At 47.5% G+C, this 27,822-nt stretch overlaps 1 protein-coding gene across 1 annotated transcript; it reads left to right on the top strand.

Annotated features, from left to right (window-relative positions):
* Positions 1-1,635: 1,635 nt before the first annotated feature.
* On the top strand, positions 1,636-25,020 carry LOC8051244 (double-stranded RNA-binding protein Staufen homolog 2). The gene is made up of 9 exons (XM_029985275.4): positions 1,636-1,836; positions 1,953-2,193; positions 5,641-5,875; positions 7,229-7,512; positions 10,370-10,642; positions 11,862-12,086; positions 17,326-17,548; positions 22,678-22,784; positions 24,769-25,020. The coding sequence occupies exons 2-9, from the start codon at positions 1,966-1,968 to the stop codon at positions 24,988-24,990; spliced, it is 1,797 nt and encodes a 598-aa protein (XP_029841135.2). The 5' UTR covers positions 1,636-1,836; positions 1,953-1,965; the 3' UTR covers positions 24,991-25,020.
* The last annotated feature ends 2,802 nt before the right edge of the window (positions 25,021-27,822 follow it).

Raw genomic sequence — 27,822 nt, 5'->3', positions numbered from 1 at the left:
CAACAGGCACGCAAGATGGTAAACGGAAGTGGAAGAACTATTCTCCCAGAAGTCCGCACAAACTCGTATGCACGAGCACAAACTGTGTACAGGAGACAAGCAAATACTAAAATATCAGCGGGGTTCTCGACTGCCTCCTTCCTTTCTTGCATGACGAGTCGCAGCTGCCCCTTCAGGGGCTCGAGTGCTCCAAGTTTGTCTGCTGGCACGAGATCGTTGCCGACGAGATCCTCAAGAAGTTAAGATAATCACCTTCATGTTTGCTGCAGTTCTGCGTTCTTTTTGGTCCTGCGAGATTGTCCTCGAATGACTCCATTTCGTTGAGCAGCGTCTTCAGATCGGTGAGGCCAGGCATGTATCCAGGGGGGGCCGATTGGGCCAGGAGAGCCTCCCCCCCCCTCCCCACGAAATCTTCCATTTTGCTGGGGCCTCCTCTCCCCCCTCCCCCTCATACAGCGTTTTGTCATGGGTGGGCCGCCTCCCGAATCAAATTCCTGGCTATGTGCCTATAAAAAAAAAAAAAAAGTGAGACACTCCACCTCCTTTTGAACAGAAACGAAGCCAGCTTGAGATGATAATCTTCCAAGAAACACAGATAGACAGATCTTCCGAAACGACGAGAAATTATTTTATCGTTGTTTGTAAAGGGGCAAGAATTAAATAAAAGGCAGTTGTGTCCTCAATGAAGAACTCTGTTAAAAATTAATTTTATGTTGAACCCAACCCAACCCCCCCCCCCCCCCCCCCCCCCCCCTTTCTACTCCCAAGGTTTATGAAAAGCCGGCATCAACTTCTTAAAATATCTCCAGAGTTTCAACATTTACCAAACATCTTTTACGGTCATCCTATCCTATGGATAAGCGTGACGACTGACAGCCAGTTACCGACACCGAGACTTGGTGTCGGTGCAGTGGGCCTCTATGGCATGGGCAATAGCCTTTTCACTGTCGCCCGGGTTTTAGAAACCGAATAAAGCATTATTATTATTATTACTCAGACCTCCAGCTACAGAGCTACAACTTACAAGTGTAGTCTTTCTTCGTACGCCAGTCTTCTGCTGTTCGGGAGAGGCTACGTTTCAAATAGACAGAACACTTCCGCTGCTTGAGCCTTTACACACTTTCAGATCCTTGTGGCCGGGCGGGACGCCCACAAGGATCCGAATCGACGCCGTCACGCCGTCTCGGCCCATCGCTCGCTTCCACTGAGATCTCCGTGCCTATCTCGAGGAAAGGAAAACAAGCGAACCCTCGGTCTCTTGCCGTAATTGCCGCGGTAGTTTGGAACGCTTCTACGACCCACGGTCTGAGAATTCGCGTTGTTCTACGTTCGCGAGGTCCAAGTGGCAGCTGCTAGAAGTTCCGCCAGTTCCGCGGTCTTCGGACAAGGTGGATGACGTTATCACCGTTATCACGTTATGACCTTACGAGAATGAATGGATGTTCTATCCATGATATGACCGAATTGATGCGTGTAGAAGGATTCGGAACGGAAAGGAATGAAAGCGTGATTGAGTATGGTGGTGTTATGGTACTGTCTTGCAATGCAGAATGCAGATAGCAGAACAAAATGCCCCGGCGAAAAAGGCCACAAAGATGACGTCATGGTCAGGCACGTCCATAGCCGTCCGAAGCCAACCGAAGCCAGTAGCGGACGGCCGAGTAGCCGGTGTAGCTGCGCTACCATGAGCGTTGCGTAGTCCTCCGACTGCCCGTGCATTTTTCTTCACTGTTTGCCATCGTTAGGTGGTCTGTCTTTTGACCCCCGGTCAGCCGGGGCTTGAAATGACATTCCCCGCCTGGACTTGTCCTCGACCGAGCCCCATCTGCGCCGATCGTGAGTACACCGCCTCTCGTGGAGTCGTGTGTCGGGCGTGCGCCTCTCGGGCAAGGCCGCCCAGCGCACGGTCTCCGGGCGTGCTCGTACCCAAAGCGGGCGTCGCCTCTTCGCAGTGGCCGTCGCAGCATGTTGAGCCCGAGTCCAGGCGGCGAGTGCGCTCCCCCTGGGCCGGACAGCGCCCCGGGGGACCAGCCCACTGCGGCCGTGGCAAACAGCAAAGAGAAGAAGACGCCCATGTGCCTGGTCAACGAGCTGGCGCGCTTCAACAAGGTGGCCCTCCAGTACCGGCTGGTCGAGGAGTCCGGGCCGCCGCACAAGAAGAACTTCACCGTGGTGCTCAGGCTCGCCGGCAACGTAAGTGATCCGGCCTCGCTGCACGGACGCGCTTCGGGGCTCCCGATCGGAGCCGCAGGACTGTCCCCGAACCACACTCGAGCCCTCAGCTTTCGTTACCTTTAATAATGTACATGTAAATGTCCAACCTAGCCCTCGAGTACTATCAATCCTTTTCCGGTGGAGAAGAAAGTCCCGGTACCAGTTTTCTGCCTATGGTACAATGTGCAAGATCGCTTTAGAACCTGGGCTTCACTCTATTTCATCTTTGATCTGAGTGCTCAGAAAGGCTACAAGCACCAGTGTGGGGCTCTAGGGTGGCTAGGTTGAACATTTACATGCACGTTTTAAAAGGTCACGAAATTGACGTAATGGCATTTGTGACGCCATTACGACACTTCCGTGACCTTTTAAAACATACATGTACAGTCTCCGGCAATATGAAAGACCCACTGGGAGCGCGTGGCCGAGGCGGTGGCTGGCGGGGGCGCTGCGAGCGCTCCGGGCTATTCCATTCTGCTTCGAGGGGAGGATGCTCACTCGGGGCTCAGCACAATCTGATAAGCGCATTTCGCTTTAGCTGAGCCCGAGTGAGCAACCTTTCCTCAAAGCAGAATGGAATTGCCCGGAGCACTTGCAGCGCCCCCGCCATCCACCGCCTCGGCCACGCGCTCCCAGTGGGTCTTTCATATTGCCAGAGAGTGTACCTAGCCATCCAGGATGTGCTTTCACAGAATGAGCATGCGTGCTGCCGAGGCACACTTGACATCAAGGAATTTGGGCTTCCAGCCTTTGCAGTAGGTTCACATAAGAATGGAACGGAACATATTCCATCTGCATGTTTTAAAAGGTCACAGAAGTGGCATAATGGCGTCTGTGACGCCATTACGTCACTTCTGTGACCTTTTAAAACATACTCATGTACCTAGCCATCCAGGATGTGCTTCCACCGAACGAGCATGCGTGCTGCTGAGGCAGGGCCATAACCAGGGGGGGGGGGTTAGGGGGCTCTGACCCCCCCCGAAATTTTTTCTGGGTACGACCGTGGTCGGTGCACTTGCAGCCAGCCGATTTTAATCTCCACCTCTGCGCACGCGCAGTGGCGCCGGTCGGATACCGGGTACCAAACCGGGACCAGTTCTCCGGTTTGCTATAACTCTCCATTATATGCCACCGATGCACAGGATTCATAAGTGAAAATAAGACAATAGATATTTTCAAAATGGCCGCCGTTGTCCCCGAAAACCCCCCCCCCCCCCCCAAAATTTTTTTCTGGGTACGGCCCTGTCAGCTGAGGCACACTTGACATCAAGGAGTTTGGTCTTCCAGCCTTTGCAGTAGGTTCACATACAGATGGAACGGAACATATTCCATCAGCATGTTTTAAAAGGTCACAGAAGTGGCATAATGGCATCTGTGACGTCATTACGTCACTTCCGTGACTTTTTAAAACATACACATGTACCTAGCCATCCAGGATGTGCTTCCACTGAATGAGCATGCGTGCTGCCGAGGCACACTTGACATCAAGGAGTTTGGGCTTCCAGCCTTTGCAGTAGGTTCACATAAAGATGGAATGGAACATATTCCATCAGAATAAATAAATAAATATGCTTGCTATGCTGCATTCATACAGCAGCAAAGGTGACAAGTTAGCCAGAGCGTTTTCGGGATGTCCCTGGCTCATCGAGAGCAGCGACGTTTTCTTTCTTAATTGGTGTTTCACCGTCATTGGTGGCTCTAAGCTGCTGAACTGGCAAGACTGATTGACGAGAAAGTTCAGATTTAATAGATGCTAATCGTCGAAATGCGGTCCCAAGCCTCAAGGGATATTACACGTGATAATCGTGTAATATCCAGAAGGAGCACATAAAATATATATCGCTAGAAACACCTCTATTCCAAAAAGAATAACATGCTATTTCATGTATGACCTTTCACCCTCATGAACAAGCAGCCCATTAAAAAAATTTAATTGCAAACAATAAATAAAAGTATTTAGGCTTCTACTCCAGGCACACACAAAACACCTAATTGCTAGCCTGCAGTTACTATTATTTGTGCCTACATAATTTACAACCCTGCAAACCAGTATACCGTAAACCCCCGAGAGATAGTCCACCTAGCATCGAGAGCAAATTGGGTGAAAATATGGAGTAGGCTAACTTTCGGAGTACAATCAAGAAAAGTAAACAAATTGCTATATTTAGGTAGTGTCCCTTCCGAGCTTGTTATGGGGGCGAGGGGCAACGAAGCAAAGATGACTGTACTTCTCAGTCAGCAATGTTCGCTCATATCCCGCCAAAGCTAACTAGCCGCATCTACGCCTAGGCTATCATTGATCACAACACTACTATTACTAGGGGTGGGCTATCTTTCGGTATTTAAAACAATATAGTAAATCAAGCCAAAAATAGGGGTGGGCTATCTTTGGGGGTGGGGCATCTCTCAGGATTTTACATACAGTCGACACTCGGAGAGGTTGGCAAAAACAAGCTATTGCCAGGCCGTCTATCACTCATGCTGAGGAGTTGAGGCCCGGCGCTTTTTGCAGTACACCTTGAGAGCATATCCAGCAAGTCATGCACCCTGTACATGTCGCTCTCTATGACACAGCACTCGCTTTGTCATACATGTGATCTGCGTGCGACAAAGCGTTGTCGCACGTGTGAAAGAAGTGCTACATAATTTGCTCTTACTTTTCATAGCTCGGTTCTAAAATGAACAAGTGCCGTCCTGTGTCCAGCGTTCATTGAAGGTTTCTTCCGTGCATATTATAGACCAGTGGTCCTCAACCACTGATGTTTTGGGTACACCTTCCGGATCAGTGAAAGTGATAAAGAACCCCATCCACGGGTGGAGAGGAGGGGGTATTGGGCAATCGCAATGATAAAAGGGTAAACAAAGAAAAATAATTGCCTGCAAACCAACTTTAAAGCTTTGAAACAAAATATAATCAACCCTGCTTATTTGGAGCCTGTGGTTTGGTGCAGTATTTAGCTCCGTGGGACAGCAAACATCAATAAAAAAGAAAAAGTTGTAATGGTCGGCTTGACTGACGGTTGAGGTCTTCGGGACCCTGAGAAGGCTTTCAGGGCCCCCACAGGGTGTGCAGACCCTCATTTGAGAATGACTGTTATAGACTAAATCAGGCATCATTTTGTTGTTTCCTGAAAGTCGGGAACACCACCGTCGTCGTTACTGATAGTTTTGCGTGTCGCTGAGTTGATCCAAGAACTTTTGCCGAAATAGTTGGGGAGTTTGGGAATGGGATTTGCTGTAGTCTCCTTCCGGAACTCCTGTTAATCTGCTTGTCCGGAACTGCCTCGGTGGCTCCGAGGCAAGGCGCTGGCCTACGGATCCCCAGGTGGTCGAAATTAATCCTCAGTCCTCTGCTGGGCTGTGCCAGGCACCCTTTGTTGGTTGGAAGCATAAAACCCCCAAATTCATTTGTCGCTTGTTTGGCAGGAGGAGTACCAGGCTTCGGGGACCAGCATCAAGCGTGCCCAGCACGCGGCCGCCCAGCGCGCGCTCGAAGAGACGTCGCTGCCGCGGCCCGTAGCACGCCCGGCAAACCACGCTCAGGCGCCCCTGACGCCGACGGTGGAGCTGAACGCGCTGGCAATGAAGCGGGGCGAACTGGCCACCTATCGGGTCGTGGAGCTTCCGCAGCTGGCCTACTTGCCCCCCCTCAACTTTCAGGGTGAGCGTAGCATGCATGCCCTTTTGGGAAACCCCAGATTTGCTGCTTTTGTTATGGGGTCACAGCTCTCGGGTTCTCTAGAAGGATGGAGTGTATTCACAGATGAGGCTAATTTGTCAAGGTATTGTTCAATGAGGGTTTTGACCAAAAAATACTGAATAGAAATTGTGCAAAACGAGAGGGTGTCAGGTACAACTTAATTACACCCCTTTTTTTTAATTGTTCTTACATTGTACGGAATGCCAGTAGACATATTTGCTTAACGATTTTGTATATATACTAAAGTGTTACAATCCTATCTGTCTTGTGTCCGAGGTTGACTTTTATAAGTGTTTTTACTTTTTTCGAACCCTATTCAAGTTATATATAGCTGCGCTATTTTTAACTCGAAGAAAACTGACCTCAACTGAGGAGCAGTGCAACACGCAGCTACCAAAATTTGCCAAGTGTGAAGAAAAATTTATTTAATATCCAACAACTTTTTTGGCGATGGGCTGCAAATCTCTGGTTGAAATTTGCCTGCTAAAAACAATGCTTAAAAAATAGTTGGCGGATTTTACTTACCGTATTTACTCGCATATTGGTCGATACGTCGTATAGGTCGACCCCCTAACTTCGGGACCCCCGAAAAAAAAAAAAAGTTGAAAAATATAATACCGGGATTCGCGTATTGGTCGACCCCCCAGTTTTGATGAGGCGATTTTTGAAAGACAGGTCGACCTGTACGCGAGTAAATACGGTAATTAAGCCATTAATTGGTGATTGGTGCTTTATACTCGTGCTCTGATGTCCACCGCAGTCTATTACGTTATTCTGCAGGAATAATTTTTTTATTCCCAATGTCTTTTTTTTTCTAATATTTTCCATCTTAGAAAATACACCCTGCAAATGCCCACTCCCTTGTATGATGCCTGTGCGGGACCTCAAGAAAAAATAGATGATTTGATTGAATTGGATCTTGCTTTGTATCGGGTGAACTAGACCTCTAGGGTGAACAAAGTTCATGCTCTGGTCCAGTCAAAAATAAATGAGGTTTAACTACATCACTGCTTCTTGCTTTGATGCCACCAGTCCTCTAGTCTTCTCTTAACATATTCTGTAATGTTTTCGGTTCTTTACGCTGCATCAGCCGAGCCCACGTTGGCTTCTGCCTCCATCCAAAAGCCAAGGGCCTCTGGGAACAAGTTTGTTTCTGGCGTGATGGACTGCCAAGGTCTATCATGTAGTGATGGGCCTTGGCAGTCCATCGCCACGTGTTTAAAGGCCTGTTCACACACTTGCGTTTGATTCCGACAACGACAATGGTGGTTATGATGACGATTATGATGATGATGATCCCCCACCTACACCCAGGGATGTACCCCCCGCGCTATCGGCCCCTGGGCCCGGTCCCCACCAGCTTCTCGGCGAGCCTGGAGGTGGGCTCCCGTCGGTTTCACGGGGAAGGTCCAACGGAGCAGGCGGCGCGCCATGCGGCGGCGCAGCAGGCCCTGTCCCTGCTGCGGGGCCTACCTCCCCGGCCGCCCCCCGACCCCGTTCCCGCTGACCTGGGGGAGGCCCCCGGGGACCAGCTCAAGTCGCCTGTCAGCCTCGTGCATGAGCTCGCTCTCAAGAGGGGACTCTCTGTCTCCTTCCAGGTGGGTGTGAAATTGCTCCGAAGTTTAGCTTATTCGGTGGTTATGGAAAGAAACATGGTATTCCCTTCAAGTTTGGCAAAAGTGTCAAAAACAACAGGGACAAGTCAGGTTGAATGGTACAAGGTGCACTTGCAACTGAAATTAATTGAAAAAACCTGTGTACCTAAGAAAAGCCATGTACAGGGTGTTCCAAACAAAAATTTTCAGTGTTTTCTTCGCCGCAAAAATAAACTATGCAACGCCGAACGCTCATTCTCTACCTAGAGGTAGTGCTAATGGTCTAAACCAGATGCCAAAGTTTCAACCCGAACCAATATTTTATTCAAAAGTTATAAGTGATTTTCAGACAATTTCAGTGCGAAAATGGCGGCCGATGGTGCTCTCGAATACATGGAGCTCTATAGCTCCAGAAACCGAAAACGGCCGAAAATGGGCCCCCTTTTCCCATTGCAATTTTCACAAAATCACATAACTTTTGAATAAGATGTCGGTTCGGGCTGAAACTTTGACATCTGGTTCGGACCTCTAGTGCTACCTTGGGCGGAGAATTGGTGTTCAGCGATGCATAGTTTATTTTTGCGCCGAAAAAAACCCTGTAAGTTTTTTTGGGGGACACCGTGCAAAAAGTGCCTTCCTAGTCGTTTTTTTGTGAACCCCAATCAATATTCGCAATTCCAGCAAAACAGACGGCACCAAGTGGGAAACCACTGAACTGGCCGGAACAGGTCCTTTCACAATTTATGCTTATCACTTTGTTGCTTCTGTCATTGCATGTTGTCAGTAAAGCGTGGGAAGTAGCGTCAATTGCGTCCAAGGCAGCAAAAACGGCAGCAATGACAGGGCCGCAGAGAAAACATAATTCGTAATGGCCTAAGGAATTACGTGCTCCTTGCATCGCTTCTGACGTAGTCTAGGGCAAACAGTTGTCCCGGCGACTTTGTCGTTACTGTCACATCGATATGTACTTGCCTAGGTTGCTTTGAACGCGACCTACGCAACTGCATGAACCGGACGTTGCGCATTTATCGACGTTCCTCGATGCAGTAGAAGGATCGTAGATGGTCTCTCTGTCGCTTCCCCCAAGGCTAGGCCTGTGGAGGCTCACGTATGCCAACGCACCGCCGCAGGTTTGGATTGTAGCGGATAGAAATCGGGGCAAACCATTTTGAGGCCAATGCTTACCTACTGAAACCCGAGCTTGGCGCGTCGAGCTGGCGCACGGCACGGCACGGCTCGTTTTCAACCACCATGCTTGCCCCCGAGAGTGACGACCTCTATAGGTCGCTGGAGTCGCATATTGTCTTTTCATCGTGCTTTGAAAGATATTTTGCTGGAGACAAACCAAACCTTAGGTCTGTTCTTCACCCCCCTCCATTATTACTTTGGTGCAGCCTATCATATTGGGCAGTGTATGAGGGATTTCACGGAGCATTCAAGGAGGGTAGTACGCAGCCTTCCCAGCATTGCAAGGAAGTGTGCCAGTAGTCGACATCTTCACAGGCAGTGCTGCCAAGGTAGCCATTGTAGCAGATGCTCCCAGCAAAATAGAAAATTATTTAATGCTCCTCTGCATGCCTTATTCATTCATTCATTTTAGATAGCCATGAAAAGTATTTTACATACTCAGGAAAGCTTGGTATCCTATTCCCTTCCCTCCTCTAGCATCAAATCAAATCAGTTTATTTTTACCAGAAACAATACATTTGTCACAAGGGTGCTGGAAAAAAGCTGCAAGATTGCAGCTGGACGAGTTCCAGTGCCCCCATTACGAGGTTGCGGTGGCACTGGCAAGAGGAACATGCATATACATACATACAGATAAATATATAGAAAAAATGCATACAAAAATATACCTTTTATAATTAGTATATATTATACACAATAAATGATGCTTTTTTATTTTAATATTTCTTAGATGGTGTGACTATTTACCGATGATACTATTATAGCACGAGAAAACAAAGTGCTTAAATAAAGCTGGTAACTTATAACGGTATCTTTGAGTACCAAAATTACTTCAAACGGTGGTAATATGGAAGGGGCTCGATAACCTGATGGTTACAGAGATTAATTTTTTTGGAGCTTAGCAAGATCTAAAATAATCCTAATATTTTCTTTTACAGATTGTTGATAGTGGGAAATTAACCTATAACAATGCGTATTTTATATATCAACGATTCTTTGTTTTTCAAAAAGAGGAAGAGTGATGATCACGAGGAACATTTTCAATTTTTCTAAGGAATTTTTTCTGTAGTAGTTGTAACTTGACTAAGTTACCCTTTGTGGTCGTTCCCCAAACTAGATGGGCGTAACAGATAAGGGCATAAAGAAGTGCATTATAAACTCTTTTTTTTTTTAATGTTTGCTGGAAGAATGTGTCTATAATTATTCATTTCTCCCACAAGTTTGCAAAGTTTTTAATGAATATATGTTACATGAGCATTCCATTAAATAATTATTCAGAAAATAGTCATCTAAAAGTACAAAAAGAATTACACCCATAGTCTTGATTCTCTCAATGCACTCTATCGTAGATGATCCAAAAGGCAAATGGCATGTAATCTAACACACAATCCCTGGCATTGGGGACACAAAAGAGTGTCCCGAGAGTGGCATTTGTGCATCACACGAGCCAATGTCTTTTGATATGCATTGCCGCGATGCTGACGGATGGTTGTGCAAGTACTATCAAGGAAGAGGAACAGACAAGCACCACTCTTGTCTCAGCTTACAAACCCATGACTGCAGCCGTTTAAGCGTGCCAGGCACTGTACCTCGGGGCATAACTCGGCCACCGACGGTCACTGCCGCCCATCCCTGGTTTCTGTTTAGCGAGCGACTCATTCTTTGGTGGCAGGTGGTGCAGGAGAGCGGGCCCCCGCACATGCGCACGTTTCGCACCCTGTGCACGGTGGGGGAGCTGAGTGCGGAGGGAGAGGGCAATGGCAAGAAGGCCTCCAAGAAGCGGGCTGCCCAGGGGCTGCTGGAGCAGCTGCGCCAGCTGCCGCCCCTCGAGCCGCCGGCTGGGGCCCTGCCGCCACCGGGAACGCTGCTCCGCCGCAGAGCCCCGCCCAAAAAGAGGGCCCGCAACCTGGTGCGGGAACAGCGCGTCGCCCCGACCCCCTGCGAGGTGGGCTGCTCCTCTTTGGCTCTTTGTCTGAGGCAGCGGTTCTCATCATTCTTAGTGTTGCAAAACACCCGTTTGTCTGGGCTGATGGCCGAGGAATCCCTCCGGGCCTTGGGATAGACAAGATGAAATGTTAGAGGAGCCTACAGATTTCTCAAGTGAATCGAGAGTGTTTTGCACATGGTTAGGAGCTTTTCAGTTGACTTTGCATTCAAAACAAATAAAATGAATAAATGCACAAAACAGCCAAGGAATGGACTTAAACTTCTGTTTAATGAAAATTCTGTCAAAACAGGGCCAGGCCAACTACATCCAACAGTAATGCATGGACTAACTATGAAGGCGGGACAATTGTTTTGCGACGTGCAGTTAACAAAAGAGCTAGACCCAAACCATGGGCTGACGCTTGTTGTGCCCAGTGGTGTCCGCCGACAAATCGGCGTACCTGGATGACCTGCTGCAGTTGCCCAAGTCCTATGCCAATTTCCTGCAGACTTGGAAAGCTTCACCCGGTGCGCCGTATCTTATGTCCGATCGGCCTGGGGCTTTCTCCCATTACCACCTGGGGCACCGAAGCACATTCTCTTGTTTAGGGGGGCAAACGGAGGTCAGGAGTCTGCTTAGCCCTCCCATTTTGCTGCATGGCAACACGACCGCCCGATTCTGTCTGGGGCAGGGTGGCTAGTTACCCACCCAACAGACATGAAGCCAAAGAGATGAGTGCCTTCACCAAATCAAGGGTGCATTATAACGTTGACCCAATTCTGATGTCCTGATGAGGTTATGCATATGGCTTGGTTTTAAAAACGTTGAAGAAAAGAATGTGCTGTTGGGCTATCGTCGGTTCCTTTGCCATTATTCTTCGATCGCGTTAAAATTGTGATCAAAGGTCATGACACGCCACTTTGTCTGCACAAAAGGGTAATTTTTTGGGACACTCTTAGATTGAGTTATCGCCGTAAAAAGGCAAACTCAAAGACCCCCATGGTACCTCTTAAGCCTCGGTCGTATTCCGGCCCGGCCAGGACTTTGAGCCTACATACCTGGCGTGCCCACGGTGCCCGCAATCTGACGGAAGCTTACTGTGGAGAAGCCATCGCATAACCGAGATTTTTGCTGCACGTCAAAGAATCCCCCTGGTGGTTGGAATTCATCTTCGGTCCTCCACTTAGGTACAAAAAATCGCAAAATATTTTACGAGTGTGTCGGGCCTTGTTTGCAGGTGAACCCGATCTCCCGGCTCATCCAGATCCAGCAGGCGAAGAAAGAGCCCGAGCCCAGCTACTCCCTTGTCTCCGAGAGGGGGGATCCCCGCCAGAGGGAGTTTGTGCTGCAGTGCGTGCTGGGTGCGCTGACCACCCAGGGGGCCGGCCCGAACAAGAAGACTGCCAAGCGACTGGCCGCCGAGGCCATGCTCCAGAAGCTGGGCTACTCGAGGCCACCGCAGGTGCGTGCTTGAGCGTGCGCCATAGTCACTGACAGGCAGAGGCGCACTTGGCATTTTGTGTGTGTGTGTGAAAGGGGGGGCGGGGAGGAGGGAGGGAGGGAGGATGAGGAGGGGGAGAGGGGTAGCTAATACGGTTGTGCGAATATTCAGAACTTTGAATAATACACTATTAAAATTTTGCTTCGAGAAGAACTGCACTATTTGCGTTGATTGCGGCGAGTTAGCCCAGTTGAGTGCGCTTCTTACCGAGCACCAATACACTGTGCGCTTCTTACTGAGAAGCAATACCCACGGAAGCGAGCTCTGCGGGTGTTGCTTTTCTGCATTACATAGGTGCTCAGTAAGAAGCGCACTTAACGGGGTAACCAGCCGCGATACACACTTGGAAAAGTATGAATATCGCAATTGCATGTTTGGAAGAAAAGCACACATTCAAAGCGGGATGCTGCATGCGTGCCGGCTGTATATGAAAATGAATGGAAACTTTCGGAATGTGTATGTCTACATTGTAGTAAAAGTTTCAAAATTAAACGGACTGTTATGCAAGAGCATACTCTGTTAGGCAGAAATGCCCTTACAACCTGCGTTCATCATGTGCGATTCATTCTGTTTTGAGTCTCGATTAAAGGAAGAATGTTTTATATAGCAATATTTGTAAATTCACTCAATTGGATATAGTTGGCCATTTCTATAGGATTCATTTGATGTTAAATCCGTCGTTTTCTTGCCATCCCAAGATATCAGACCTTCTGAGGTCACAGTTCATAAATATAAATAGATTAAACTTAGACTTTAAATGAACAAGCGGAACAACCTTCACAAGTTTAGCTGGGTTTTCGTCTAAGCATTATGCAACGGTAGTGAAAGGTGGGAAAAAACTATTCGATATTCGAATCGAAAATATTCGGCCAAAACCACTATTTGCTTCAAATTCGCTTCGAACTCAAAATCCAATATTCTCACAAGACTAGTAGCTAAGTTTGGAGTTAAAATTTTAAAATGTAGCTATATTTGGAGCTAGAATTCCCAAAATAGCTAGATTTAAAGAAAAGAGCGAATTAAGTTAAGGGCATATACCTACTCTGCCTATTGGTAAGCCCACCCCAGCTGACAGGATATTTTTCCTTGCCAGCACGGGACTGGCGTTGCGTGTCTCAGTGTTTCACATATAACGTGAGAAGTTCAATGATCATCACCATGATAATGAGCCTTATCATTGCTACCCGATCACCCTCCTGTCTCTTGGCCGTGTGCGTCTTTCACCCTTCTCTTAACCACGCCGCAGGGTTGCTAGTTAGCGGGTCGTAGCTGGGGGGGGGAGGGAGGGGGGCTTGTGGGGCTTCAACCCCCCCCCCCCTTGAAATCCAGCCGACCCTATAATATACTCATGCATTTTGATTCCCCCTCTCGACACCCCAAGTCATAGACATCCCAGCCACATCAGCCCCCCCCCCACCCCGCCCCGCGAAAATTTGCTTGCTACGCCACTGCTAGCTAGAACAAACGGTCAGGCTAAGATTCTCTGTCATATGGTGCGACAGTATAAGGGTGACGGAGATGTCGAAGTGACGTTTTAACATTTCCCTGCATATCTGCTAAAACGACTGTAGTCACTGACCGACTTGGAGATGGCACGGAGGTCCATCATTCGTGCCACCTTCAGTGTGAGGTTGTTGCCTTCGCTAATGTTTTGGTGTCTCATGATCCCTGAGCATGCGTGTGCAGCCAAAGCCCAGCAAAGAGATACCCTGCCGTTCTCGACTTGCCAGATGCCCTTCGACACTTTGACACGTAAAGCCCAGAGATCTTACTTTTGCCATTTTCACCCTGTCGGTGACCACTATAGCGATTCAAGTTAAATTGCGTTTGTGAAAGTCAAAGGGGGCTAAGTCACTTTAAAAATATCTAGAAATGTATCTTATCCATACGGATAAAGTGGGAAGACGGATCTGCAGCGTGTTATGAGCTACACTGGGTGTCTATTCACAAGCTTTTCTGAGCTCGGAAGTCCGTTAACCGCGGCGGGCACGCCTGTCAAATTCAGTGGCCTTGTGACAATTTGCAACACTCTTTTGCAACGTCATGCTCATCTCATGGTAAGCAGCCAAGCAAAAAAGCGCCGAAAAAATACAGGGACACAGACGAAGGGAAACAGGACAAGGCGCACTCTCAACTGATGTTTATTGAAAAATTCACACGTTATATAGCCACACACACACACACACACACACACACACAGCCAACTGCTTACCATATGATAACATGTGATGCATCACTTGCTGATAGGGGGGACAGATGGTGCGTGACACATTGCTTTCAAATAATGTATCGCAGATAGTTTTCTAGGGCTGTTCGCACATTTTGTGTTGAAATATCTGCAAATAAAGTGTTTTTCGCTTTTTGTCCGGCTGGGAACGTTACCAAAGGTTTTGCAGAGTCATCGGCTAGGATGCAAAATGATGCATGTGAAACCAGCAGAGAGCCCTGAAAGTGAAACTTGTATTACGAATCCCAGAGGGAGATGATGCATTGCCTATCTGTTGCCACCAATGCAGGTGGCAAGGAATTTCTTTTTATGGCTGTTTCATACAGCGTTAGTGATAAACTGTTTCTGCCCATTCATTTACTGACTGGTTAATTTATATCTAGGGTAAAGGATAACCTGTTTATACAGTCTGTGAATTATAGGATATTTTCACTAGTACATGTTGCAAAAACAAAATATGTATTTTTTGTCAAGCACAATTAACTATCTTTGGGTATTAAAGGGTCCCTGTAATCATATTTAAGTTTCTGCCTTTTTGGTGGTTTCCACCAAAAAGGTGCGAGTAGCTTTAACTGGAGGTTTGGCCGTTTGGCGGTATGGCAGCGCTAAGTGGCCCTCGTTCTGAACTGATCTTTACCCCGTGTTTGCTGTCGTTCGTGGCCAATGAAGTGTCATGCCGAATTAGTGTTTAATCGCGCAGCAAATGCAATGCGAGTCGCCCTGGCTGCCCGCTTCATACAGCCTATCCAGAAGATGCTTAAGTGGCGCCCTCTTGAGCCGTCGACATGAAGTGCGGCAGCTGTGAGCGCTCGCTGAGTTCACTACCCCTCGTCTAGTTCACGGCCACTCAAGCAACCAAGGATGCATGAAGGAGGTTATTTTTGCTTAATTTTTGTAATTTTAATTTGCGTATAACTTTTAAAATAAAGCGAAATTCGAGAAAAGAGAAGTTTCATTAAGTTACTTTATTTAGTGCACTCAGGTTCGGTGCAAATTGCAAAGTAGAAAAAAGTCCTTGCAAGGCCCCTTTAACAAACAAGATGTGTGCTCGTTTTTACTGAAACTCTTATTTTATTTTTAATGTTATACTATGTAAATTACAGTCAGTGCAGTGATGTGATTGCTGCGCCATTTGCGCCAAACTGCGCCAAAGGGCTAACCCTGCTACATCCTGCTACATTTTGCCAAGATATGGGTAATCTGTGCCAAGCCTGCGCCAAAGTACCAATTTTGGTCTCCTTTCTAAACCGAAACTAAACTGAGTACCGTAATTAAGCACGCGGTGAGCTAGGTGGCGCAAGCGGCCGCCCGACACAAAGTACCCTGCATCAATCGTTCATCCGGTCTTGCATGGTTTTCCCGTCATGTCTCGTTCCGCGTCCCCATCGTCTCGTGTTTTTAAAATTTTTTATTATTATTTTTTTAACGATAGACGACGGACGTGTGCGGCGCTCCGACGCTAACGTGCTAGGGTGCCAGCCATGTCGTCATGCTATGAAACGAAACCACGTTTTTGCGTGGCGGGAGTTCCTTAGTGAGCTGAAGCACTCGCTCCTGAAGGCAACGGCCATGGGAAAACTATATTTGGTTCCTGCCTGCCAGTCACCGTGGTCGCGCGACGTCGGATGTTGCCGTCCCCACGTCGCTGCAGATATGCCGCTTTCTAAAATGAAACTAAATATCGCCGAATGTTCATTAACATTCCTGTTCTTGTTTAATACGCTACTACAAAAATCTCTTTTTAGCTCAGACTTCTGTGTCGAAGTATTGATTACCTAGGTTTCTCTCGGTGGGCTTTCTTTCGGGAGGGACCCTGGTGCGTGAAAAATCTGCCGAGAAAGAAAGTTAGTGAAGGGAAGTGAGCCAAAGAAAAGAATGCAATGTCTGCAGGCTGAACCCGCTCAGCGCGCTTGTTTGTCTCGCGAGTTCAGCCGTTGCACAAAGCTCTCCAAGAACTTTTTGACCCTGGCTCGTGATGTCTTGCATCGATGTGCTCAGGTTATTTTTTTTTCTGTGTGTTTAGCTTGTACCTTGCCTGCCGGCCTGGCAAGCACGTGCCGCTGGACAGTCTTTTGTCGTATGCTGGACAGTTACATTTTGCATGCAATTTTGGGAACCAGTTGGCGACGGAGCGGAGTGGCATGGTTTCGATCGTACAGCCATCTCGGATCGTGCGACAATTTCGTATTGCACTGCAGTAGTTACGTCACATGTTTCATCAGTTGGAGACTGCTTTCATTTATTTTATCACTAGTCAACCTAATGCTGTGCTATTTATACTGAGCTGGTCATTTTCAAATAAATGTTAATATGTGCAATTTGGTTCTTATTTACCTATAGCGGGTACATATATACGTATAATTTAACTGAAGCATTGCAGAATGTGTCATGTCATTGGCATTTCAGTTACGTGTTTAGAGACTCCAAGGTGGTCTAACTGGACTATAATTTGTTTGTTGTGGCGAGCAAAGTGTCCTTGGTTTGTCCAGCACTTGAAACAATTTTTTTCTCTAAGAATATCTGTTCCAAAAGCCACTTTTGTTGCTCCGAAACACTGCTTTAGCTGCTCCAAAAGCCACTTTTGTTGCTCCGAAACACTGTTTTGGCTGCTCCAAAAGGTGCTCCAAAATGGCTTAGGCCAATCACATCACTGTCAGTGCATAAGGCTCCCTTTTCTATATTAAAAAAAAAAAGTTATTTGCTCACAATGGTTATTTAGAAACAGCCTTTCAGAAGCTTCTGCTTAGCTGTAAGAAATTTCCTTGAAATGGCAGAAACACAAACTCTTAGTTGTTTTGAACTGAGAACTAAGCAGTGGTTGGTTGTCTCAGGATGTAGATTCCAAGAATATAGTTTTTTTTTCCTCCATCGTTCAGTTATTTTAGGAAAGGGGTAAAAAAGACAGCCAGCAGGAAAACACGCCACTTTCTTCTGGTGCCCACCCTGAATTTCCCATCGTTGCGTCCCAACCAGGGGCCGCAGCCGCAGGGCCAGTCCCCGACCCCTTCGAGCGGCGGCGAGGCCCCCGTGCGGCCGGAAGAGGTGCCCCCGAACCCTCGGGGGGGCCGGCAGCTGGTGCCAGGCCTGCTGCTGGTCCCCGCCACCAACCAGGGTCTGGGAACTGCCAGCGACGGGGGGGAGAGTGCAGGAGACCTGCAGGCCAGCTCGGCCATCGCCAAGGAGCTGCTGGACCAAGGTGGTTCTTCGTTCTGCGTCTGCTGCATGAAGCGAGGCTTGCATGAAACCAGTTTGCTTGATACCAGGCTTACGTAAAACCAGCCTGCATGAACCCAAGCTCCCATAAAACCAACCTGCAGGAAACTGGACTTGCATGAAGCCAGGCTTTTGTTAAAGATGGTGGCCATTTCCACGTCCACTTTCAAACTAATTTTCAACATTATTTTGACGTCTGTGACGCCACTTCCTGAAGACATGAGAATATTTTCAAAAACATTTTGATGTCCCCCGTTAAAATATTTTTGTAATTATTTTGGCGTCTCAAACTTGCTACTCTGGAGCTTCCGAGTCTGGACTGGTGAGCGATCGATAGGGGCTAGGGTGACCACCTTCCTGCAAGCGTAATGCGAGACACGCAGGGCAGGGTGGGGGGGGGGGGAAGAGGAAATTTATTAACACGCGCACCACGAACCGAGGCTCTGTTAAGGAACAAAAGTGCCGCCCCTCCGTGCCGGCTCATCACGAACAGACTTAACACATTTAATATCCTGTGCTGTTTATACACCTGCAAATTGCATTGCAGCAATTAAGCTCAAAGAATGTTCACACTCAGTGATATACAATCGAATCTCGTTAATTCAAACTCTCTTAATTCAGACTTGTGGATAATTCAAGCTAACCTGCAGGTCCCATTCTATGCGTCTCTGTGGGAAAAAAAACTTCCCGGTAATTCAAACTTTGCTTTATTCACACAAATTTTCGGTCCCCCTCGAGTTTTAGTTAACGAGATTCGACTGTATTTTTTTAATGTTATTAAATGTGTCGAAGTTGAAAACATAAAAATCGACTGCAGCAGAACTCAATGCATCAAGTGGAAATAGGAAACAGTAAATCTTTTTCGGATTATTTGCTTACTTTTATCAATATGGTCCTACATAAATTTTTAATATGTTATTTTTCGACCGTTGTGAGTTGCAGGCATTTCACCTTGTGTGGCTGTCTTCACTAAAAAAAATTTCCACAGCAACCCTTTCACGTTGATTCAGCGATTTAGAAATAATTACAATAATTTATATTTAATTTTTGGGCGAGTAATTTTCTCTTACAATATTTTGCCACCAAGGGTAGGATCACAACGGCACATGCCCGTCGGTTCTGCTGCGAGAACGATGGTCGCTTCCTGCAATGCTTGGATAGAAAATGACGTACTATTGCAATTCACACGATTAACTGCGACATCCGCGCTTCCTCGTGCTCCATTGTGAATTTTACGGCAGTGTGAAATGCGGGACATTTTGAAGATTTGGGAATTTCTCGTGCGACGCAGGAGACGAGCCCTCAATGTGGGACAGTCCCGCGAGTCGCGGGACGGGTGGTCACCCTAATGGTGGCGGTAAAGAAAATATGTTGCTTCAGGCAGCGTTACAGTTCGACGCATATTTTCCTAAAGCAAATGTCATGCAGTCGACGGCTGTTTTTATCACCTTTTAAGTAAGGCTGGGCGTCATAAAAGTTTTAGCCTGATAAATCTCCACGCTTTAATTGATAAATTAATTGGTCTCTTTTATTCCTATGCATAATTTAAAAAAAGTATAAAGGGAAGATGGGGCACTTCTACATTCGAGAAAAAACGCTTGAATTGCGTTCATTTGGCCTTTAGAATAACAGATATCAAAATTATATTTCAATGCGACGCGCCGGAGAGCCACAAGAGCAATTTCAAAATAGGGCTGAAGCCCCCCTAGCCTTGGGCAGCCAAAAGAGCCGTCGATGACGTCATGGACAGCGACTGTCTTTCGCGTTTTTCTCGCGTTTAACAATACTTACGCAGCAAATGGTTTGGATATTCGGGTTCACAGGGTAAAAATACCCCAAGGCTAGGGGGGCGGGGCTGAAGCCCCGCCCCCCTAGCCTTGGGCAGCCAAAAGAGCCGTCGATGACGTCATGGACAGCGACTGTCTTTCGCGTTTTTCTCGCGTTTAACAATACTTACGCAGCAAATGGTTTGGATATTCGGGTTCACGGGGTAAAAATACACTAGAATTCACTTCTAACTCATTTTTTCCAAGAAGCTCCGTAGCTTCCCTATAAATTAATATTATTTGTTTTGCTTTTGCTGAGTATGTGCAAACGGCACAATATAGAACTTGGATTATGAATCAATCTCTATGTGCAGTTAAGAATAGTTTAAAGATACTCTCACAGATTCTTACCTCAGCTGCATGAGACAAAGGGGTTCGTAGCTATTCTCCGGCAAGAGGGACCTCCTTTGATTGCTTACAATAGCCCCTGCTGTGCTAAACGGACACTCAAACGGCATCGAAGTAGCCGGGACACGTGTAGCCTTTTGCACTTGTCTGCAATTACAAATCTCACCCCTACAGTTTACTTTATCCTAAAGTTTGACCTAAATGTTGCCCTTCATCCAGGTGTACTCTTCCAGGTCTGCGTGATAAAAGCATTTAATTTTTGGCAATTAAAAGCATTTAATTGCCCAGCCCTACTTCTAAATGATGTGGAATGCGAAAAAAATTCTCAAAGTACATCAGCTATCAGACCGCACATAATGTTTGCTTGGTTGTGCCCAACATTGCAGAATGTGGCACCGCTGCTCTTTATAATTTATTTCATGTGTTTTATATAGATAAAGGCACTGAATGTCGTGTCATAACATTTGCGGTTGATTGGAAAATGCTTGTGTCTCGTACAACCGTGCCAGAACCTTTGTTTGTTCGCACCGGTCAAGAAACATCAAGGAGACAATGTTTGCATTTACACTCTTTTATCTACATCTCATTTGTTTCGTAGTTAACCCGCTCATTATACAGAAACCAAACAGAAAATCTCAACTAAACAACAAACTCACGGAAAACGGATAATAACGGGGCGGGAGCCCTGTTTTTAACCGTTTTAATTGTTCTCGTCCGAAAGGATCAACTGTTGAGCCAGTCCCACACACACTCTGAATAAGACATTTCCACTGCCAACTAGGACTGAAACTTCTTAGGCATGCAACACATGAATCCGTCAAAACGTCAACACAACACCGACAACACCAACAACACCATCAGAAGCTAAACAGAACAATACCATGAAACAGCTACTACTCTACCACGGCTGCATTGAAGGGGACGTCAAAATAATAATATATGATGTCTTAGGGAAGTGACGAGACGTTGAAAGAATTTGTGAAATATTTTTACAGTGGACATCAAAATAGTAACTGCCTTTGTTAAACTGGGCTTGCACAAAACCAGCATGCTTGAAACGAAGCTTACATAAAACCAGCCTGCATGAAACCAGGCTTGCATGAAACCAAGGTTGCATGAAGCCAGCATGCTTACAACCGGGCTTTCATATAACCAACCTGCATGATTCAGGCTTTCGTTCAACCAGGGTTGCACGAAACCAGCATGCTTGAAACCAGGTTCTCATAAAACCATCCTGTGTGAAACCAGGCTTACCGTAATATCCCGAGTCATCGCCCATCCCCGAGCCATCGCCCACCCCATTTTTTGGGGCAAATATCGATTTCCGAAAAAACACCGAGTCATCGCCCACCCCTTCAAATATCCCAGCGCGGACTCTGCGATCCGCGAACACTCATCCTACCCGAATGACGCGGTCGCGGACCTTACAGTTGGAGGACGTCTGTGACAAAGTAAAACGAAGGAGGGAAAGACACTTCTTTTTGTTTACGCATTTCCTCCCTGAGCGACCCCAAAGTGGTCGTGTATCCGTGCGAAAACGATGGAGATAACAAAATAAGAGTTTGTTAACGTAACCGCGGAGTGTTAGGTCAAAGCCTGTCTCCGCCGAAGTAAGGTCACCGCGAACCCGCTCCTTCTTCCCGCCCGTCGCGACCGCGGTTGTGCAATATTTTAGGCAAAGCCAAAGCGTAAATAAAGCTTTGCTGGAACGTCCTACAGAGACGTTTGCAGAGCGTCCCAACCGTGCATTGATAGCCCGCCGTGGACGGACGCACGTATGTACGCACCAAACAAGTTGCGCAAGAGCTTGCAATTGACAAGGCGCCCGACTTGGCCCGACGCCAAAGTATTTGCCAACGCGACCGCCGGCTTTCCCGCTTTCCCAGCATTGCTCTTGGTCGCTTCTTTGGTCCGCTCGCTCGCTCGTTGCGCCTGGTCGGGTTTTCTATTTTCTTGTAGACTTTTCTTTCTTTCTTTTTACTAACTAGGAGAACATAATGGTGACATTCTTTCACGGAACAAACGTTCCCGCTATATGCAGATCGGCGGTGTTTCTAGCGCGTATGCAAGCAACGGACTTCGCTATTGTAAAATATTCTTTCGTGAGCATTTCTTCTATAAAACAATGAAACTAAATCGAGTTTTGAGTTTGATGTATCTCTTGTGCATCAGCGCTAGATACGCAAAGAAAAATAGGTGGTTTTTTCCGCTTTTTTTTTTTCAAGTGTTTGTGCTCACCCACCGAGACATGGCCCACCCCACTTTTTTAACGAATTTCAGGTGGTAGGGGGGTGGGCGATGACTCGGGATATTACGGTAAGTGAAACCAGCCTCCATGAAATCAGGCTGGCATGAAATCAGGCTTGCATGAAACTAGCCTTCCGTGAAACCAGTCTTCCAGTGATGCGGTTTTGCATCTCATTCTTTCTGAGTGACGTCGCTTAGCTAAATGCATTACTTAATAAAGACGACTGGTGAAAACGCTCACAAAACAAAAATTGTAAGACAGTAACAAAGTCCTAAAGGCATAAAGGTTTGGTCGGTGAAATTAAGAAAAACTGTGCTGAATGTAAACTAGATTGGTGCTTGCAATTTGTAAAGAAAGACTGCTGCAAGAAATTGCTGTGGCAAGCAGCAGTTAGGCAGACACAATGTATCTGCTGTTGGATGCTGTCGGCAAATGAAACGACGGCATATTGCTTCCTTGTTCCAGAAAATGTGGGTATATATGGGACGACAGTGTAAGATCACATTGAATGTGGATCAGATGCACCAATCTAGTTCAGCCAATCGTAATGAGCTTCTTTAGCAACTATAGTTTACTTGTTCATGCCATATCCCCAGGCTGATATCAGGCTGTCTGGCTTACCTACTTTTTGTGAAAAAGTTGTGTCGGTAGAGCAAACGGACTCTCACCATTGTCGTTTTGGCCACCCAGGGGTGTCCCCCACGGCCGAGGCCCTGCGCCAGGCGGCGCCCTTGACTGTGGCCCCCGTGCGTCCGAAGCAGCAGCTGCTCTACCTGGCCGAGGTTTTGGGCTTCCAGGTGACCCCTCCCCCTCCTTTTCGCCAACAGATGAATGTTCATTTGCACCTCAAACAAACAGTATGAACGATACCACTCGATCTGGCCTTCTGCCACGACTGCAGTTCCCAGAATCCCATTACTTCTCGATTTGTCATATGGTTGAGAGACTGGAACCAAAACTTGGAGTTTTAGTCCCAGTTTAAACCAGAGCATCTCTAAGGATTGGGCAGTGCACCAGATAAGTGTGACAGGCCATTCACACTCGTATTGTTTGCAATGGTACACCTCACGTTTCCCGCTTTAGCCGTCGAGTTATGCACGTGGGCCTGCAGATTCCCACATGGTGAGTTTGAATCCCAGCCGAGGTGCCGGCTATCTGGCAGAGGCTTATTGCAGAGAAGGCGGGATTTTGGTTGCATGTCAAAAGGTCCCTAGGTGATATAAATTAATCTTCAGTCCTCCCCTATGACCTGCCCGATGCCCTTCGTTGCTTTGGCACATACATCTTTCAAATTTGACTTGGGGCCATGCCAGCGTTTGCCGCATTTTCGAACAGCTGCGAGCTCCCCATTTTTTTTATCTTGCTTGTCGATTGTAATATGTTGTCTTGTCATTTGGATTTGTTAATGTGCAGGTGCACTTCAGGATGCCCTGCCCCATACTTTTGGTTTGACTCCTAATATGCTGGAAAGGTACACTACGTACCGTATTCACACGGATGTAGGTCGACCCATTTTTAAATTTTTGAAAATCTGAACTTTGGGGCCGACTTATGATCGAACCAAAGCATTCCACCGCCGACAAAAACGAAACAATCGCGATATCAAGAACACCTTGGCTTGTTAAAATTCAGCCGGCTGTACCTATAGCATTGTGCTATTTCGTGTTCTCATTTTACAAGCTTTTTATTAATTTTTTTATTTGCAAACGAGAATTATTGATAGCGATTTGCAAATTAGCCCAAATCTACAGTGGTGAACAGTGCCCAACGTGCCCAACTTTCGGGGGGTGGCGGCACTTCTTGCAAGAGCCACTCCGGAGGCCGCTGGAACAGCCTCACACCTCACTTTCCGCGGCTTCTTTTCGCAGTTTTTCACACGATTCAGAGTCGCACGTTGTTTGATCGAGTGTCGAGGTCATGCTGGAGCGTCAGCTATGTTTTTTTGTATTGACACGCGTGATCCGGGCAGCTTAGGTTTTTGGTGCTTGTATATGGCCATTCTTCACCCAGATGCGACCAACTACTAAGCTGCTGGATGCAGTTTCGACCCATCAGAGCGGGTGGTGCTCCAATAGAGTCAGCAATGGTGCGAGATCTTAACTGTGACGGCAAACGAAGAGGCTTCCGCGGGCCAAAGTCTGGATAGGTGGGGATGCCTTTCGGAGTTTGAGGTCAGGCTTGCAACGTACGCCACTAAAGTGCACAATCGGTCCCTAATCGTGACGTGCAACGCGATCACCGAGCAAGCGCAGAAGATGTGGTTGATACGGTATCATTGCGAAGTGCGAGATTTCGTTGGACGACACTGACGACTTGCTTTGAGAACGTAGCAGTGATGACGATGGGACTGACATCACCAGTGCGGACGAGTCATAGCCTCTAGTCACAGACAGAGTGAGAAGGACAGGGAGCAGCTTCAGCTGTCCTGCCCTCAGCGTGAGCTTCTTAGTTTCGATAATGCCTTGGCCTCTCATGCACATCGCGCGTGCCTGCGCCATTGCGCGTGCCTGCGCCGCTAAAGCACGCCAGAGGGCGTTGATGCTTGCTGGAGGCTGGGCTTTCGAAAAAGAAACTTTGCCGTTCTCACATATTCGCCGTAAAGTGTGCCTCTAAAGATTCATTTTTTCTTTATTCTGCTGATGTGCAGTGTGGAGTGGTCCACTTACAATCGTGTAAATAGGGTAGTTCTCGGTGCCACCTCCTCAGGAATGTGGGGCAAACGGAAGGTTATATCTGAATTTGACGAATGAACACGCTCTTACACTGAGATAACGTATGCAGGTGCACTTCACGGACTTCCCCAAGGGTAACAAGCGGGACTTCCTGTCGCTGGTGACACTGACGACGTGCCCGCCCCAAGTGAGCCACGGAGCAGGGTCCTCCCTCGAAGCATCCCACGACGAGGCGGCCCTGGCCGTGCTGCGCACTCTGGCACGCCGGGGGCTTGACGCGCTGGGACAGCCTGCCAAGGAACAGCAGGAGCCGCTCAGACTGCGACAATAAAGCTGGGGAAGTGCCCCGCAATGAAACTGCTTCACTGCCTCAAAATCCATCATTCTCTTTCTCACTCTTTTGTACATGCGTCCAACGTGGAACATTTAGATCTAGAGGGACGCAACTCTTAATTTCAAGCTTATGTTTGCATATCGTAATGAATTTGTTATGTATTGAGTTGTACGGTGTCACCATCTAGCAAATAGATGGCAGACCATAAACACCGTGCCACCCTACGGAGCCGGGGCGAGTTATGTTTGGGCGCGCTCACGTTTATAGACGTTGCACAGTCAAGCCATACATCGTTATTCTGTAACCGTACCTCTTTCTGTTTATATAATAGTTATGTAATCCTGTTATACATAAGGTCACAGCCAAGACCTAACAGAATTTATGGTAATCGTGGTGATTCACCATAAAATATTGGGGAAGCACCCACCCCACTTCCAATGAAAACTGGGTTAATCTAGACATGGTGCTTGTCCAGTCAAATCGGGTGCTTGACATATAATTTGCAGAATTCCCAAGTTTTGAAAATGTTAATAGTCGGTGCTTAAATGAAATAAGTGCTTCCGCGGTATTTTTCGGTACTCGCATCTTGTCTTGAAGTGGACTGCAACGATTACTGTGAGCCATCCAAGCCAATTCAAGGCTGCGGTGTGCTGTGCAACAACGCACCTTGCGAAAGAGTTCCTCTTATAGAGACCATTGTCGTGTGTTTGTCCTTCGTCCCTCTTGTTCCCCCTCTCCAGGGAATATTTTCGTTGTGTGGTTCTCTTGTGACGCTTTATTCTCAGTTGTCTTGGCGTAAGCTCTCAGGGGCTGACTGTCTTGCACGTTTTACGGCGGGCCACGAGAGGGTGGGGGGTGGAGCGGGGGGGGGGGGGGGGGGGTGGGGGTTTGAGGCGTGTCACCACAGGTGCAGCTGACCCTAGTGATGCCACTGCTGCAAATGCTTATACCTGATTCATATGGTGCAAACTTGCTTGCAATTTTGCAGCTGCGACGCTGTTCTCGTATGGCAGAGTCACTGCAAAATCGCACTATGTGCGATTTGCAGTGACGTCTCTATTTTTCTCAGAAAGGGAGCTACGCTTTGTGATTTTACAAGAACAACGGACCTGTGACATGCACCTTTGACGAAAAGTTTAGATTGCTTCCTGCAGGAGTCGATTTTGTATGGTCAATTTTAGATTGAGCCTTGTGACTTTCCTGCACCGGTGCAGAAAAGTGAAGGGCAGTGCACTTCTGGTGGTATCTCAATAGAGATACTGCAAGTATACTCCCCTCAACGACTGCCCTACATCGGCATCACAAAAAGGGGGGGGGGGGGGGGGGGGGAGGGCAGCGTTTAGGGAGGTGCAGCTGGGCAGTGAAAGGGGGAAGGAGGGATGTCGCGGTGGCATACCGCCGAGGGTGCCGCTGACTGACGCCTCTGCCCTAACCTAACTATGACAAACAAACAAGTAAAAAAATATCTTGTCTTCATGATGTTAAAATCCTGAGACTGGGAAGGACACTTGAAAGAAAAAGTGTAAGAAGAAACAGAAATAAGGGGACAGACAAACGTCTCAAACATTTGTCTGGAGTGCCGGCCCTACACCATCAAGCGCCCTGGGCAAACACTCCGACTGTGGCGCCCTTCCCCCTTTCCCCCTTTATACGCCTCTAGCTATCGGCATCAAGCGCTGTTAGTAAACATCAAAGTTACTAAAACTCTCAGTTGGGAAACTCGCCCTTGAAATCTGGGCCGCTGGCGTCCACCGAGACCGAGCCAAAGTACGATAACAGCGCAACCCTTTAGCGACGAGTTGAAACGTGAAAGTTGCTTTACATAGCTACTGCGAATTGGCCCTGCGAGATGGCGCCACCGGCCCTTGCCCGACTCGACGTGCAGCTGTGCAGTTCCCAGAGTGGACGCTGCGGGAGAAAAGGCGGCGTTGCAATCGCCATTAGCTCGGTTCTTGAGTATGGATCGGAGCCGCTTTTTTAAAGCAGGCTCTATGGCAGTTTTCCAACTGAGTGGTTCTAGTAACGTTGGTAAGCGTGTCATGGCCCACGGTGGTATAGCCCAACACGAGCATTTTCTCAGACGAGAACCGCATTCGAAAAACGAACGGCGATCGAGCATATAGCGTCCTGTCAAGCGCCATGTTCAAATAAATCAGAAAAAAAAAAAGTTCAAAAGGGAGGCGCGGCGGCACCCCCCTTTTGATGACGTCCTGGGCCACCGCCCCGGTCGCCCACCCCTAGGGCCGGCCCTGTTAGTCTGCCCCTTTATTTCTGTGTCTTATGCTTTTTCTTTCAAGATTCCTTCTCAGTCTCAAGATTTTAACACCATTTTTTCCCCATCTCAGGGTTTAGTAAGTAAAGATCGAACACTACGTTTTTATTTCACAATGCTCGCAGTTCAGGTAATAGTACACTTTTTTTTTTTTTTTTTTTTTTTTTTTTTTCGATTAGAGTAGACTATGGAAACTATGCGTATGGTTTAGTTCCGCCTCCAGCACGAGCTTCCTGTCTTCGACAACGCTTTGGCATCTCGTGCACCTCGAGCGCGCGTGCGCAGCCAAAGCGGGGCGGAAGGCAGCGAGCGCGTGCCGTTCTCACTGGCACAGTGTACGAGATGGGCCGTAAACAAACACGGCTAGAAACCTTTTTTTCTTTTCAAAACACGCTAGCCTGAGGGAAGGGCTGCGCTGCAGTAACGGTGTGTGATGCGGGAAAGACAGCCTATGCACGTATTTTCGCACAGAGGCCGTGAGATAGTGCGGACCGCCAAGGTTTAAACAGGGTTAAAAAAAAAAAAAAAAAAAAAAAAAAAAAAGGCGCAGGCAAGCT

The sequence above is a fragment of the Ixodes scapularis genome, unplaced genomic scaffold (genome assembly GCF_016920785.2).
Source record: "Ixodes scapularis isolate PalLabHiFi unplaced genomic scaffold, ASM1692078v2 PGA_scaffold2__306_contigs__length_199485367, whole genome shotgun sequence".
Taxonomy (NCBI): domain Eukaryota; kingdom Metazoa; phylum Arthropoda; class Arachnida; order Ixodida; family Ixodidae; genus Ixodes; species Ixodes scapularis.
The sequence above is the reverse complement of the archived record's forward strand: the minus strand, read 5'-3'. Positions and strand labels throughout refer to the sequence as shown.